This window comes from Pomacea canaliculata, linkage group LG1 (assembly GCF_003073045.1).
Source record: "Pomacea canaliculata isolate SZHN2017 linkage group LG1, ASM307304v1, whole genome shotgun sequence".
Classification (NCBI taxonomy): domain Eukaryota; kingdom Metazoa; phylum Mollusca; class Gastropoda; order Architaenioglossa; family Ampullariidae; genus Pomacea; species Pomacea canaliculata.
The window spans coordinates 20,066,095-20,082,220 of record NC_037590.1 but is presented as its reverse complement, the minus strand read 5'-3'; the positions used below and the strand labels follow the sequence as shown (position 1 = coordinate 20,082,220).

At 41.1% G+C, this 16,126-nt stretch overlaps 1 protein-coding gene across 4 annotated transcripts; it reads right to left on the bottom strand.

Annotated features, from left to right (window-relative positions):
• Positions 1-1,931: 1,931 nt before the first annotated feature.
• On the bottom strand, positions 1,932-11,661 carry LOC112567722. Of its 4 annotated transcripts, none has more exons than XR_003099865.1 (6): positions 11,647-11,661; positions 11,219-11,303; positions 9,791-9,925; positions 4,484-4,549; positions 3,229-3,339; positions 2,465-2,598 (listed from the first exon to the last, which is right to left on the bottom strand). XR_003099865.1 is itself a non-coding variant. In XM_025244506.1 (4 exons), exons 1-4 carry the CDS (start codon positions 8,774-8,776, stop codon positions 2,363-2,365), a joined length of 426 nt encoding a protein of 141 aa, XP_025100291.1. In that variant the 5' UTR covers positions 8,777-9,031; the 3' UTR covers positions 1,932-2,362. The 4 variants fall into 4 exon arrangements, 1 of the variants encoding a protein (XP_025100291.1); XR_003099866.1 differs by lacking the exon at positions 11,647-11,661 and adding an exon at positions 11,613-11,627; XR_003099868.1 differs by lacking the exons at positions 11,219-11,303; positions 11,647-11,661 and adding an exon at positions 10,938-10,954.
• Positions 11,662-16,126: the final 4,465 nt, after the last annotated feature.

Sequence of the window (16,126 nt, the reverse complement as noted above, 5' to 3'; positions counted from 1 at the left end):
GAAACATAAAAAAAGGGAGACAAAAGCCCATAAAACGTCGAGAAGGGCAGGTGGTGATAAAAAAAAAAAAGTAGAGCCTGGAGCTAGAGACTGAACGTAACAAGAGGGGGTCACGACGCAAGAAGGGAGATAACAAGATGGCTGTGTAGTCATTATCTCCCTGGAATAGACGTGTTGTCACATACTGTAATGATTCTCCTTCATTTCATTGCCATCGACCCCAACAGAAACACGTCAAGGAAAACTGTGCCCTTGTTTGTCTGGAATAATCATGCAGCACGCGTTAACCAAGGTATTTAAAGAGATATTTGATAATTCTGGTAATAATGATGATGATGACGATGGCAGTGAATTCAGGGGACGGTATCAGAGTTGTCAGCCCTGGCGGCGATAGCGTTGTCTTGGTGACGTCAGCGCGACTAATCAGACCATCGATACGACTGTTGGCTGACGTCTTATGGCGGCATCTTGCCCCAGTTTTTGTTTATTCATCTGTTTGAATCTACAACGGAAAGGGAAGAGTCGGCCATTAACTGGCCGAGGAACAGAGATTGCAACTAACTCGTTCTAAACCCTTTCTACGAAGATTTTTTTCTTATTTACAGCTTTTATAGTTGCAGCGCTCTATTATTTCATGTCTTATCTGTCGCACCATAAATTTCGACGTTGATCCGCACGACGCTATCGCCTGGAAACCTGAGATAGGGTCGCCTCTAAATTATCCCTTGTCTGATGTAATTAGACGGTCAGTCCTTCCGACATAAAGCACGGGAAATCATCATCAGGCCTCATATTCTTCTGCAATTATTAGAATACGAGACCAGTCTTTCTTTCAGACTATTTCAACACAAATATAAACATCTATATTAAGTTGTTTGCCGAGATAGAGAAATATCAAAGACGTTTATTTCATCAAACTTTCATCTCTTACTGACATTGACGAACTCCTAGAAAGACCTTTTGCTAATTTGCTGCGCTTTCCACTTGAATTATTTAAGTCTGCAGATTTGAAATCAATAACATTTACATTTAGTTCCGTCTCATTTGAAAGACAATTTGGGTGTAAAACAGTGAGGATCTAACAAAAACACGGTATCGTTTTATAGTATTCGAATATTCGTTGCTGAACTGCAGCACTGAAAGAGTTTAAGGGAGGCAACACTTACAAGAAAACAAAAGCGTTCAAATTATTCCCCTTGACTATTTCTAAATTGTCCATAGACGCCATGGAGACTTTTTTTGATATAAAGTGCCATTAAAGATGGTAACTTTTTTGGTCACATAACAGTGAAATGTCGTCTCGTAATCTTTCCTTTATCTACGCTAATGACCAAAAAGATTGCGCTTTATTTTAGAGATGATAAATGCGTTGTCTTTTGTGTAAATGGTTTCAAAATGTAGAATCCCAGTCAGCCTTTACAACAAACAAAATAATGCAGAATTCGTATAAAATGAATGTCAACAGTTTAAAAGTTTACATTTTTAAAAGTCGTTGTTTAGTCTGAGCTGTAGTACCTCCTTGACGATTGCGGTGAATGAATATGGGCTCTTACAGGTGTTTGTTCACTTCTGTAGTTATCGCAAATCTTTACCTCAATTCTGCTAGTATGAACGCCCCTACTGCCGGTCAATAAAAATTATGCTTACTACACAACTCATTATATAAATAATTGATTTTATTGATTTAACTTCAGTTTACATAATTATTCAATTATTTCAAATAATATGAAGGTTGATAAAACTATTAAAAAAAGTTCAAATATTTATTTCTAAAGAGCACAGTTCAAGGAAACGTTTTGTATCGCACATTTTTTTTTTATAAATCGGTATTATAATAATGATAGTAATAACAAAGCTCTTTTATTTGGAAATAAAGTACAAATCAGATCTACACGTTTATATGGAGACACAAGGGGAAGGAGAGAAGATAAAGATGTAAGATAAGGTGACCAGACGTTCCGATTTAGGCGTGTCCCGTCTGCTCATAAAATGTTTCCGCTTATATCTAAACAAGTTTATCAATATCGCGCTTGTATTTCAAAATCTAATTACAGTACATTGATTTGTATCTGTACCATTGGTTTTGGCTTTTGCCTATCGTTGACTGATAAATAATTTCAAACTTGTGTCTTAGTTTACTGCCTTTCGCCCGGCTTTTGGCTTTTTTCGGCGCTCTTTTTCGGAGACACCATGATCGGCACGCGACTCGCTTTCGCTCCCGAAACATCTGGTCACCTTATGTAAGATTACAGAAAAAGCACAGACTGAAGGGTAAGGCTATCTCAGAAAAGTGTTAACTGTCTGCAAAAGCATTCAGTTTTGCACGTCTTTCCTTCATACAACAGCCCTTGGAAACAGATCATTAGTTCGAAAGTTCAAGTTCCAAAGAGATTTTTGTTGATATAGCTCTAAATTTTGAAGACTTAAAATACACTACAACAAGTAGCTTCAGTTTTTTTTTTAAACATTTTAAGAACACTTTTGATATGAAGGAAATGAAGATTTGAAGCTTCGCTACACCAGGAAGACCGCAAGACTGCCAAAGAAAGCTAGAATTGCCATTTCTGGTTTCAGCAATGGTGAACCACCGGGTTGTCCCTGCAAAGTAGGTGAAAAGAGAAATAAACCAACCGACTTCTGGGTACTGGGCATAACAAAATAATTGTGAGATTTGCAAACAAAAATTGATCAATATTCACACTCCATCTCTCTCACCCACAACAGTCCGCGCGAGGTGACGAAGGTAACAAATGCAAGGGAAATAACTGGGTATTAACACTGACAGTTTATGATATATTTCGTTGCTTTGCAGTTTGAACATTTTACGATCTATATAATTTAAAAACTGAATGACCCTACGTTTTCGCTAACCTTTCATGGCATACATTACTTTCAGCAACAAAAAAAAAAAAAATCTTTTGAGAAACCGTAACTCCGCGTCATGTATCAGGACAACATTGGAAGCGATTTGAAAGGGGTATATATATGTACTGTAGGCAAACAGGCTCTTGCAAAACGTCACAAAGTAGGTGCGATGAAGGACAAAGTCTGTGTCGATGAGAAAGAACTCTATTACTCGCTACAAAGAGTCATTGCCTAATGTTTACGCATAAACTACCACAAAGACACATTCCCGTTTAAATAAAAATGGCGAAAAAATGCCGTGCGCTAGGTACTTTTAAGAATTTAAGCAAACTTTAAACAAAGAGCAATCCTTCTAGATGTTACCTGAGTAGTGGCGCGAATGGTTGATGAGCTGATCGACGATGTGGAGGCTGTGGGAACCGGTGCTACTGGCCGTGACAGTTGAACTCGAAACTGTTGCGTTCGAGGTCTGACCTAACCAAAAAAAACATTTAGCTCTTTGAAAATCCTTTCTCATTCCAAAGGGGGAAAAAACCCACGCAAAAAGGAAGTAGCAGCTGAAAAAAAAATCCCCTGGATCTGTTTCGGTAGAGAAAGAAGATCCACAGGCCTACATAAAAAAGACCAATAGTGAAGGTCCACGTATATTTAACCTAGTTTCTTTCCCCACCACCTCACCTTTTCAACGAGGATGTTTTGCACACGACTCTCAACCTTTTATGCCGACTGTGTGGCGGTCCTTATCCCCCGCTGTTTGATATCGCCTCGCCCAGCTCTTTCTTCCCAGAACGACAGCTTGCGTCAACAGCTAGTCGTCGCAAACATCGACACATCCGTGTAGTTCCCACTGCTGGGAAAGCTAAGCTGGGGGATTTCATCAAATGCAAACCGATTTCCCGCCCTAAACCGCATTAATATCCAACGATTATGAAATGCAAAGTCTTTTAGCGACAATGAAATTTTTTAACTGGGATATTATTTGGAACGAGAAAAGATTAATTTTAAAAATGCTAAACGGCTTTCATTAAGCAGACTTGTTATTAGTAGAGCAAACGAAGCTTATGTCGATATTTTTCAGAAATAAATTTAGTGCATCTTTATTTCGAAATGCAAGTTAACTTTTGTTAGTAATGAAAACACCACTAGCCCATTAATGTTGATGTCATCATCATCTTTGCCGTTCAATAAACGGTATGAGAAAGTCATAATCTGCAAGGGAAAGTAGTAAACACAAGGATTTCAGATTTTTGTTAGTAACCTTGACTAATGCCCATGATAATTGCCATAAGGTCTGTCCGTCGCTTGTTAGAAGACCGTCGCCAGAGGGGAGGGTACTAGCCTAGTGGATCTTCCTCAATTCTACCAGAAGCTCTTATTTTAAATAGAATCTTTGGCTGACCGCGAGAAGGATCGTCTCGAAATACGTTAAATGCCTAACCTTGATTTTTCGTGAATTTTCTTAAAACCGCAAACGAAAATGTTGCGACTAATGTGGACGCAAAAATTCCTGCACTGGTTGTGCCTCAGGCATGCTAGCAATGTATGAACCGGAAGTACCAAACACGATCAAATTTTTATGCAAATCTTTCCCGGACTAATTACGAAAAGGTGAACTAACCTGCAACCATGGCAACGAGAACCAGGGTGAAGATGGCAGCATACAATATGGACTTCATTGTGAGGACTGAAACAAATACACATCATTAGTGTCTTCGTGCATTGTAACAGCAACAACATTAGCATGGAAATGCGGCAACACAGGTAAGGTATTAAGATGTAAGATAACAATACTAATTAGAATTGGAATTGAGTAGAATACTAACATGGAACAGTATCAGTACTACTAGGCCGAGGAGATCGGTTCTACTCGATTTTTTTCATGTGCAGTGGTCATTTTTTTCAGGATCTGCATTTATCCGGGTTACTTTTCGCTCCTCTCTAATCATTTTTATTTGGATTGTGTATAATTATTATGTTTTCTACTATGAGTTATAAGAGGTTTGTCCCTTCGCCTAGGCTTCAGGGGATGGGCTTTCCCTGACTTTGCTTCTGCGTAGTGTCCTATTTTGATTTGAGTATCAGTGTTTACATAAACTTCTGATGCGTTTGTGCCCCTCTTTTGTTTTGCAGCTTGATTGTTTGTAATATTCTTTTAGAATGCGAACTGACTGTATCTGTTAGCAGTATTCCAGTCTGGCATGTTTTGGCAGCGACCTCGAGTTGCAGTGAATACATCGGCGATCACCTTTTTATTGTTTACCAAACATTTGTTAAATGTTTTCTAATGTCCCTAATCCTTGAAGTCGTCACTGTTAATTCTGCAGTAATCGCCATTTACTGCCTGAACGCACGAGTCTTCGCATTGTTTTTGTTCTACATCTTTGTGACTATTTTGTGGAGCCTGTTCAACGCAGTGAACTTGGCCGGGATATTGTCCTATACAAAGTAAAACATTTCACTATACAAACTTTTGATTAGTAGCAATACTTACAACTGAACGAACACATACCTGTCGCTTCTCATCCACTAGACATTTGTATTTGCCATCAGTAATAATAGTTTAGAAACGTGTGCTCGCTGTCCTTAACAATATATATACAAGTACTATAAATGGAGAGAATACTACAAGTAAATGAAATCAAGCATCAGAATGAAATAAAAAATGAAAATCCTTTTCTGGCAAGCGAGTCAGGTACACCGGTCTGCAGGTTGTGATTCGAGTACACCCCTATTAGTAGTACACTAACAGGAAAAAAAAATAGACAGTTAAATGCATTGTTTGATTAAAATGCACGCAAGGTACAAGGACACACACGCCCCCCTCTTCCATAAGCTCCACATTCTGAATAAGGACTTTGTCAAAGCTCTGAGAACGTTTGGGTTGGCTTTGTGGGGAATTACACTGCCGGAAATAAAAAGTGTCAAATTATCACCCTGACGCACGCACTCATCATCCCAGATCAGATATCGGTTGGATGTCGGGGTAAACAATGGTGGGTAGATGTCACTGCGCAGTGGCACAAGCCGTGGTTGTTGACGACACACGAAACGTGTCACGCGCTTACAGACGCATTGACTACACGTCCAACACTCCAAAGGCTTTGCGGCCCACTCATGCCACACATGAAAATATTTTCATTACGCATGACTTGCTTGCTATGTGCCGCCTCCTGACAGTCACACTAGGTGGTTTGCTTTCATTTCTGTCCTGGGTCTTATCACCTAGTGGTTATCTCGCAACGTGGAGGTAGTTGGTCAATGAAAGGGAGAGGATGGAAGGGAAACTAGGGCTGGCTGGCATGTCAGGTGTAGAAAGATGTCTTCAATTGCCGGTTTTAAATGTGTCGACTACGCTGACTGGGCTGAATAGATAGCATTCCACTAGAGAAAACGGCTGCTGAAAACTCATTTTCAAGACTTTCACATGCGCAGTTCGACTCTTAAAACCTTCACCTGAAAACCAGACCCGGAAGAGGTCCCAGTCGCCAATCCTGAAAGCATCACTGAATTTCAATAGACTCGTGACAGGTGTTCGTTCTATAGCTCTGCCTTCTTTTAACCAGTTGCTGAGTGCTTACACGTTCAACACTTTCTTTACTATGTTTCCGGATCTGAATTTTAACAATTAACGCAGCTCAATGATCAAATACACACACACACAAAGACCGCCCTCGCTCATATTTGCTCAAAAAGCGAGGTTCTACAAATTCATTCGCCCTTTTCTTAAACACAAGCCGGATTTAAAGTTGTCCTCAATCTACGCAGCTTTCATGATTCGAAAACGAGCGAAACTGCATCCAGATGTTTAGTAACTTAAAATCTCTTGTAGATACTTGTGAACGAAATTCTGATCGTTCCACCGACTGTTGTTATGGAGGTCGACATATTACCGCTGAAGCAAAATAAATCTGCGCACAAAATGATATCTTAAGTAAACAATACTTTTTTTATTATTTGAATTCATCAGGATAGCGCATTTTCCCGCCATTGGAGGCAAGAGCAAATAACATTACAATAACACCCACATATACATCAACGTGCACACACCTTAAGCAAACGCATTCAAACTGTATCCGGAAAACATTTCTTACGGAGGAACGGGTGTAGGAAACTGAAGTAATGACAGGTAGCTTTGGGAACGGGTGTCACGTCACACCCAGAGTATTGGGGCAAGGCGACATCTGGGCCGATAACAACCGATTTTCACTTTAGCCACTGCCTTAGTCTTTAGTCTAATTTACACCTTGTAATTTAGCCAACAGGTTTAGTATTACTTGCCATCAATGTGCTTCATGATTTTGTCTGAAACTAATACCCACACCCTTTTGTTGCTTAGTGCTCGCGCCTTGTATAGTCATCGGGGACTGACCTTCGAGATACAGATACGTCCGCAAGCTCAACTGCGATTTACCTTTCTGGGCCAAATTGATTCAGATGATTTCGACAAGACTGGAGATAAACGAGAAATGCCTTCCATGGTCTAAGCCCAACAAAAGGCCCTTCACTGTCACACGCGATCCTGCCACCTGCTTTGTCAGTCGAAGTTGGGAGGTTAATTACCTTCTGCGCCATTTTATTTGGCACGCAAGCATCTGATTATAGTGAGCAGCACTCTACCAGCTTGAGTAGAGGTGACTTTTCCCTGACTCTCCATAATTACCTCGTCACTTGAAAAGCGACGATGAAAGATGTAGCAACAGTACGATGGGATGAACGGAACGGTATTTAGAAAATTAAAATTCCAGGATGCTTTGTAGTATAGGTGAGCAGATAGGTGCCAAGGGAATTTGCTCAAGGTCCAACAACTTTAGTCCAGCCGAATACATTTAAAACTAACACTAGCCAAGTTACCGAGATACCCTAAATATTTTCTATGCTACATGGCTGCAAAAAAAAAAAAAATATCACCCACCCCAGCCACCCCCCCACCCCCCAAAAAAAAAAAACCGCCTAAAGAAGAGCTTCTAGCATCCAAAAGAAATTTCCATATCTATACCACCAAGCAATATTCAGCATTTTGATCCATTGCTTTCTCATTAACATTCTCCCCGCATTTGACTGGTTCGTTTTGAACAACGAAGACCTGCATAATTTTCTTCTTGACGCCCAAGGATACAACAAACGCTGCAGCTCACCAGCCTTGGTATCCTGTGCAGCCACCACAGGCATGGTGACAACACGCGAGGTAGGCCCCAAGGCCGATGGGGTGTCCTCACGCCACCAAGACTCAGGTCACGGTGCTTCAGACCTTTCTCAACAATGGCTTCAGTGCTTTGGAATATAGTAAGGTGGGCGACCGGGTCCGAGCTTACTGTCCACACATCTCGAGCATTTATTTTATAACGAGGGGAGCGTCCAAGTTTGTAGTCAGTGGAGGGAGTCATACGTGTGTTGATAATAAAGCGCGTGCGTGCGTGAGTCCGTGCGAGTGTGCGTGTTGTGTTGGCTGCGAGCAGGGATCTGCGTGGTGTGCGCTCAGTATTACATCTAGGACAGATTGTTATTGCAAATGCAAATCACTGTCGACAGCAGTTGCAGACAGAAATAATACAGAGAAGTGGATGAGGGTTGGATAGAGATCGGAGACCACAAAGCTTCCAAATGTAGCCGTGGGGAGGGTAACTAAAAATACTAGTGTCATGAAATTAGTTTAAAATGTTTAAATGCCATCATAATTGCATAATCTTTTCCCTTTAAGCGTTGACTTGCGCTCCTAAGGAGTAAGGAGTAAAAGGAGTAAAAAAAAAATTCCAGTCAAATACTAGTTGGAAAGCTTGGGATCCGTTCACGAAGTTGATTAGTTAGTAACTATACCGGGTTTTCTTTTAATTAACTTTTCCTTTGTAAGCTCTTTGTCTGGTTTTAAGAACGTTGACAAAAGACAGATATTCAACAGACCAATATTCCGCATTTTTTCCTCACTGGGAAACGATCAGGAAACAATTCACTCAGAGTACGCCAATCTTTTTCCGGCTTCGCGTCTTGTCATCTTTCTGTCTACTGGCAACTCTAGTGTCCAAATATTCTGTTTGCCTCGGCTGTGTCCAACGGCCTTCAACGCCACGGTCCCAACACGCAGGGGGCAAGACATGACAGACTGGAGGGTCGGGAGGGAGAGAGGAGGACTCGATGTCAGCCGCAGTGCATTGTGGGCTAGGCGTGGTCGCGCCATGTGCCAGGTATAAGGCGCTGAAGGCAACGATCGCGTGGTTCACCTTTCCCTCCCCCACCCCAACTACCCCACCCCAACGTCTCGCCAGCGTCCTGTTTGCTACCTGCTTTACATGCTTGCAGCACAGGGGTTCGACCTTTTTTTTTATTTCGCTGTAGCGGACGTAGATGGCTCCGATATGTTGACTGAACACAATTCACAAAGCGGCTCGAGATAGGTGGGAAAGCTGCAGTTGCTAATCCGGATAAATGTATTAAAATGAACATACTGGTTACAAAGACGAAACTATACAGTTGATCTCACATCGTGCGTAGTTTTATTACTGTTGATTGTGTAAATCCTTCACACATATTAGCACAGATTTTAGTGCGCTGCTATCACCATGTTGTTGACAAATGTCCGTCACTCATTTTTGTATGGCTTTTACGCTCGCTATAAGTTACTAAAGATTTTTTTCAAGTTCGGCATCCCGTGAGATAAATATTTTGACATGTCAATACTACATAACGTTGACAAAATAGGGAACAGATTATAGCTATTCTAGCATATAGACTAGCGATGTTCTAAATTTCCGGATACATTTAAAAAACAACCAAGAGCATCAGACTTGCTCAGTTATATTCAATATTTTGATCATCAAGTCCAGTTGCGGTCCCAAATTTGGAAACAGTTTAAAGCATCTTTCAGATTCACTCACACACCAAAACCAAACATCAAGAAAAGCAGGAGACAGTAGAAATATCCTACACTTACGCGGCAGAACTGAGACTGGAGATCAGCGGTAAGCGTTGCAAGCTCGGGATGTGGCGCGCAGGGAAATATCTTCTCTGTTTCCCAGCAGGTGCGTGACTGTGAAGGTGTGCCCCGCGCAAGGATCTTATACAGTCGCTAAAAAAAAAAAGTCCACGGTACGTCACCATGGGAGGGGGTGTATACGTATATGTTTGTATCTAAGTGTTTGTTGGAAGAGGGGGCAGGAATGTATAAGTACGTGTTTGTAGTTTTGTGTGTGTGTGAGTAGTTGTCATTGCGATTTATACATTATGTTTACGATGTTTGTGATATTATACAGCGCAAATCTCTCAAGAGCTTATCACATGCATGTATATCGGCCTTCTACGTGTGCAGGAGGTATGAGCTATAGTTGGTATCTCAATATTGCTTTGTTATGTGTGTATTTGTACATGGGGATGACAGTGGGTCGGGAGCTGCAGGGGTCTGGCCAGGCAGCAGCTTTCATCGGCACATTCCTGGGCACAGTGGGTGCTTGGCTTCTTCTGTCAGTCTTACTGACCACATCGCATACCACAATTAATTTCTCATTGACATGACCACCACCATCAGAAACAACCCCCTGATTGCCTCCATCATATATCCGTGAAACACTGCCAGAAAATAAAACGCTTGTTTTTTGCTTTTTTAGAACAGTATAAACGTACATGACCACCTATAGATCACGTTGTCTCCTGGATATTAATAGAGGCACACACTTTAATTGGGGTTTTTTTCTGAAGCTAAAGGGGGGTGGCAATCGTGCTTGTTGACATGTATGTGATGTGTGGTGAGGTAAAGGTCTCTCAGCGCGTAGCGTGTGAGAGTAGACCTCAATTTGCGAAGTAGTGACAGAGCAACGGAGAAGTGACTCACGCATCGAAATTCCTGTGACTTCTACTGATACCGAGACAAAGCCCTCGCTAGTCAGATGCTTCAGGTCAAAAGGTCACTAACAGTTCATCGCCGGTCCAGCAAACGCTGTCCACCAACGAATGGACTGTCACCGGCGATACTCGCTAATCTAGTTCACCCCACCCTTGCTGCCTCCCCTACCCGCTTTGTTGTTGAGCCGTGCTTTACACCCGGTGCGATGGAGGTGTCCTCTGCGGCAGGTTAGCATACATACCTCCCTTTACACGTTCAAGCTTTCAGCAACTCTCCTTCCTAGGCCCTCTTGAGGTTTTTTCTTTATTTTATGTTATTTTGCCGTGTTGGAACCATGGATCTAAAAAATAAGGAATGGAACTGGTCATCTGAATTAAATACACCTGTTTTGCTGAACTTTGCTTCACGTCTATATCCATATTATTTTGGAGAAAGATCTTAAAGTTACCTTATCCAGAAGCTAAGAAATGGGGTTTTTTTTTCTCAACCAGGAAGCTTGAAAACTTTTTGTGTGTACCCCACCTTTTAAGAACTGACGCAGAAAAAGTTTTTTTTGCGGGTGTCCTTCCTGTTTGTCAATCTTTCTCTCCGCAGGTCATTGCTTCCTCTGAAAGGCAAACAAGCACGGGTATTGTTAGGTAGATATGCATGAACACACATAATTTTAAATATAGATAATGCACACATATACTTATATTGCATGCCACAAACACGCAGACACCTTGCCCCCGCCCCTACTCAGAAATGTTATAGGATACGAAGTGGGTTAACATCCTTTTCAAACCCCTGAAGCGTTTGAAAGTCGAGCTGGCTTTCTGCTCTATATAGTAAGTAAACAGCAAACAATATCTACACATAATCTGAGAAGTCAGAGAAGCTTAGTCGTTTAACATGTGGGTGTTTGTTACGACACCACCTCTTTCCAAACTGTCTACACATTTCACAATCACCTTTGTTTCGTCGGGTGCGTGTTGACCCAACATCCGTTTGTCCACAAATGAGTTTTGTCAGCGCCATTCACGGGACATTCTCCTCGACCCAGACAAATGAAAATTTGTAATTGCGTTTACATAGACAATCGATTTTATTTTTTATTTATTCGTGTGTTTCCCAACCCCACCTCTCTTGCTTGCATTCGTGTTATTGTTAGAAGTGGCAGCTGATGGTGCAATAGCGGTAACTTGAGCCCTTTGATTGTATTGGCGAATGAACAAAGGCCATAAATTTAGTGGCGCTGTCATCTGCATGTGGATCATCAATTTATAACTTGCGAACATGATTGTGATTTCTTGTGCCTCATCACATCTCTCTCTCTCTGTGCAATATAACAGTATTTATATTCATCATAAATTAACTAATTAATTAAAATATATCGTAAATAAGGCAGTACACTGATTAAACAATAAACATCGTAAATACAATAACAATAACAGTTATTTGGCTGCGGAGCTGGGGTAGGAAACCGGAATACCCAGAGAAAACTCGATCTTATGATGCATCACTACCTGACCGCCCTTAACATACACCAATGTCAGTGCCGTCATTGCCTTTTATTTTGACCACAGTCTGGAACTGAAATAATTTTGTTTTCTGAAGAAAGTAATATGACATGTGATAAATTTTATGTATACTTACATGTTTGTTACAATTTACTAATATGGGAAATTTTAATTTATGTAATCTATAACTGTTTGTATAATATAAATATGAATGACGAGAAAAAAAGAAATTCTACAGTGTTTTCATTAATGTCGTCCTCGGATGATTAGACAATCATTTGCGGTACTTCGACGAAAAACGTCAAGCAGTAAAACCTGTCAAGAAAAAGGCATCTATACCCGGAAGAACCAGTAGTTACCAATCAGTAGCGCCACCTAGCGATAACTATTCGCTTACCCACCCCGCCCTAAAGAAAAACTGTTGAGTGGCGGTTATGTTTATGACTCAAGTGACCGTAGTCAAGTGTATTTGATCAAACTTTACTACGGTCACTTGTTAGGAAAAAATAAAGACTTTTCTCTGATCAAGTTCAGCTCGATCGGTCATCTGCAATAGCATCTTGAGCTTGCTCTTCATCTGTGCATCTATTACAAGAAAACTTATCTAGAGAGGTCCTCTTTCTTGTATAGGAAAAAAGCCAGTACACACGATTAGCTAAATAAATCGTTGCTATGTTCGTTATTCGACAGGACATGAAAAGTGTCTGAAGAAACCCATTCCATCCAATGTCAGGGACCAGAGTACTAGTTCTGAACACGTGCGAGGGCGAAAGGGTATGAATGATGGACGTTTTCGGAATGCGTGTCTTTTAGATGTTTTTTTTTTTAAAAGAGAGAGAGAGGTTTGATTGGACAGGGAGAGAGGAGTCAGCGATGAGAGATTGGAGGAGAGAGAGAAAAGGGTGAGAGGAGGTGAAATAGGATACTTAATTGTGGGGAGAGGTATTGTGTTTTGGAGAGTTGGAAGCGAGAAGTCACTGCCGAGACAATGTACGGAGAGAGCAAGGGATTTAGAGATAGACGCTGGTTTTAGGTGGAGAGAGCCATTGCCTAGACCAGGGGTGGGCAATTAATTTTCCCAAGGGGCCGCATGAGAAATTGGGATGGTTTTAGAGGGCCGTACTAATATAGTTAACTCAGTTTTACCCAATACTGTATATATACTGGCGGGCGGGCCAGCGGGCGGGCCGGATCCGGCCCGCGGGCCGCCCCTTGCCCAGGTCTGCCCTAGACAGTGTGCCTCACTAGTGTGCAACAGATCGAGTACATTTTTTTTGGTGGTTGTGTTAGTCGAAGTGTCATTGCCAAGACAGTGAACTTTCATAGTAAATTCAGTGGATTTTGTGATTGTGAAAGAAGAGCCATTGTGTTAGTTACTGTGTGTTTTGATTAAATTCATATTATATTATCTTAGGCAGACTCGTACAGGCGAATCATTTTTGTATTAGAGTGAAAGAGCGCGCAGTTGTCGGACCCGCTGGTGTGCTGGAAAGCGTGGAAACGAGAGACGCTAGCGGTGTCGCACTGTCGTGACACCAAACTTTCCCTCCTTTATGCATTTTGCTTTAAGATAATTGAAATCATCGTAAACTCCATAAGTACGCAGATTTAGAAATAATTTTCATTATGCTCAGAGAAAGATTAAGAAAAGACCATAAAAAACGTAATGCGTCTGTGGTTTGCTCCAAATATTTTCAAGAACTATTATTACCTACATTCTTTACTGCAAAATCACTTTACGTGTTTGAACAAGTAACTAAGTCCTGGCAGCAAACTTAAAGCCTCCTATTCCACTTTTTTAAATCTTGGTGGGAAAAAAACTAAAATGTCTTGCTGTACTTACATTTAATGTTCTATCGTCTGTAAACTGACTCCGCTGTCTTTAATTGTCTCTACTTTGAACCCACCGAAATGTAGGTAATTATTACAACCTACACTTTTACTGGTTTACTGAAAGCGTGTCAAGGCATGTTTTTGTCCTTGTTCATGCCAAGTTAATTAGTGTTTACACGCTCTGTAATGAGAACGGTTGTCATGTCTGTGCTCAGACCTGATCTGATTTTACTTTTATAGACAATACGATATTGGGAATAGATAGATACGCATGCTGTTTCGTTCTGAGGATGATATCAACAGGTGATCAACGTCGAAAGGTTGATGCATAAATTTTGATGGAGTGTGTGTGTGCGTGTTTCAAGCTCAACTCAGTTGAGATCTTTGCCATCTGCACAGGCCCTGGGGGTTGCGAGCTCTCCTCCTTCGTGCACGGACCACGTCCCAAGTGCATGTCTTCACGTAACAATCAGAAACAGCGGCACGACTACAATACAGGAATGAACATGCCAGATACCGAACTTTGACTTTCTCTGAACACCTGGTGCACCTGCCGGCAGTCTGACCACATGAACGTGACCAGCTGTGAAATTGCGAATTTCGAGACTGCGCCAGCTCTGAGCGAATAAATCTGGTCCTTGTGGCAGGTGTGAATACCAAAGAGATGGATTTCATGTTTGTTAATCGTTTTTCAGTCTTTCGTGTCGTAGATTTTTTATTTTGAATGTGAGTGAGAGACAGAGAGAACGCAGGTGTGTGTATGGCGGTCAGTACGTATCTTCAATAGAGGGAGGCTAAAGTTTTTTAATTATTTATTTTGGTGGAGAGGGTTTGATTTGACAAAGCCAAGTAAATCTTCCCTCACAAAGAGTTCATACTGTTAGGAATTCTTTAATGCAAAGTGACCCTTTCAAATCTGTGGTTAACCGAGGTGCTGCCAACAAAGAAAACTTTTTACCTTTGTTGTGAACAGAAATAGACGTAAAGACTTGTCTTTATAAATCACAAGAGAGAGTACTTAAATGCCTTTTACATGCAGTATCCGGGGTGCGCAAAGGTCCAGGTGCATCCAAAAATAATTCGATGAAAAGGACTGAGGTAAATAACAACCTTCACCCTTGACCAAATGATTCTTTCTTTTTTTTTAAAGTTAAATGAGAAATCTCTCCCGCAAAAAAAAGCAATGAAAATTTTCTGAGGAACTCAGAAGGTTCACTCGTTTATGGTTGTGGATGCTGGTACCAGAAGACACCAGCACCAGAAGCTTCTTCTTGTCGCAGGTGTCTGTTGACTAAGGTAGGCCCAACCTTCAAAAGAGCTGATAAAAATCTTCTGCAACCAGGTTATAGTTGCTTAATAATTTCGTTTCAAAAGGTGAATTGAAAGCACGTAATATCCGCTACAGGTAGGTATCATAAGTGCTTATACCACCTGCGTATAAAAATAGGAACACTTCTGTAGCCCCACCTACACACTAATAAATGAGTAAGTAACGATTTTCTCTCAACACGAGATTCGCAGTGGGAATAGCGGCATCCGTACTCCGCCCTTTTCGATCCTAAAGCTTCAGGAACGCTGTTCTCGTTCGGCCACGTCAGCTTTAATGAGCACGTGCTATGGAAACCACGTGACTACATAATGATGTCATGGCGAGACGGGATGGAAATAAACCTGTTTACCGTTTGCAAAAGAAAGGATCTATTACCTCTTGAAAAAGTATGTCATATGGGCTAATATAGTTTTAAGTGTCTTATACACTTTGAGGTAGTAACCCTGCATCGTACTTGCCATTCACCTAAACAACCACAAGAGATTTACAATGATAGGCCAGAACTGATGAAGTCAAGGTGACAAGGAGATAAAAAGAAAGGTGGTTAAAAAAAAAAGTGGTGATTTATGCTTGTAAAAATCGTTGCCGAAACGTCAACCTTAAAATGCTTCAAAGTCCCATAGTATATTGGAAAATGTATTGGCAAATTTTGGCAAATAGGTTTAGCCCAAATATCCTGAATGTTCGCCCCCAAAATATTGGATTCCTGTGATCTTCACACACCTTAGCAAACAAAAACTATTAGACCAGTCTCTTTAGCGAAATTTC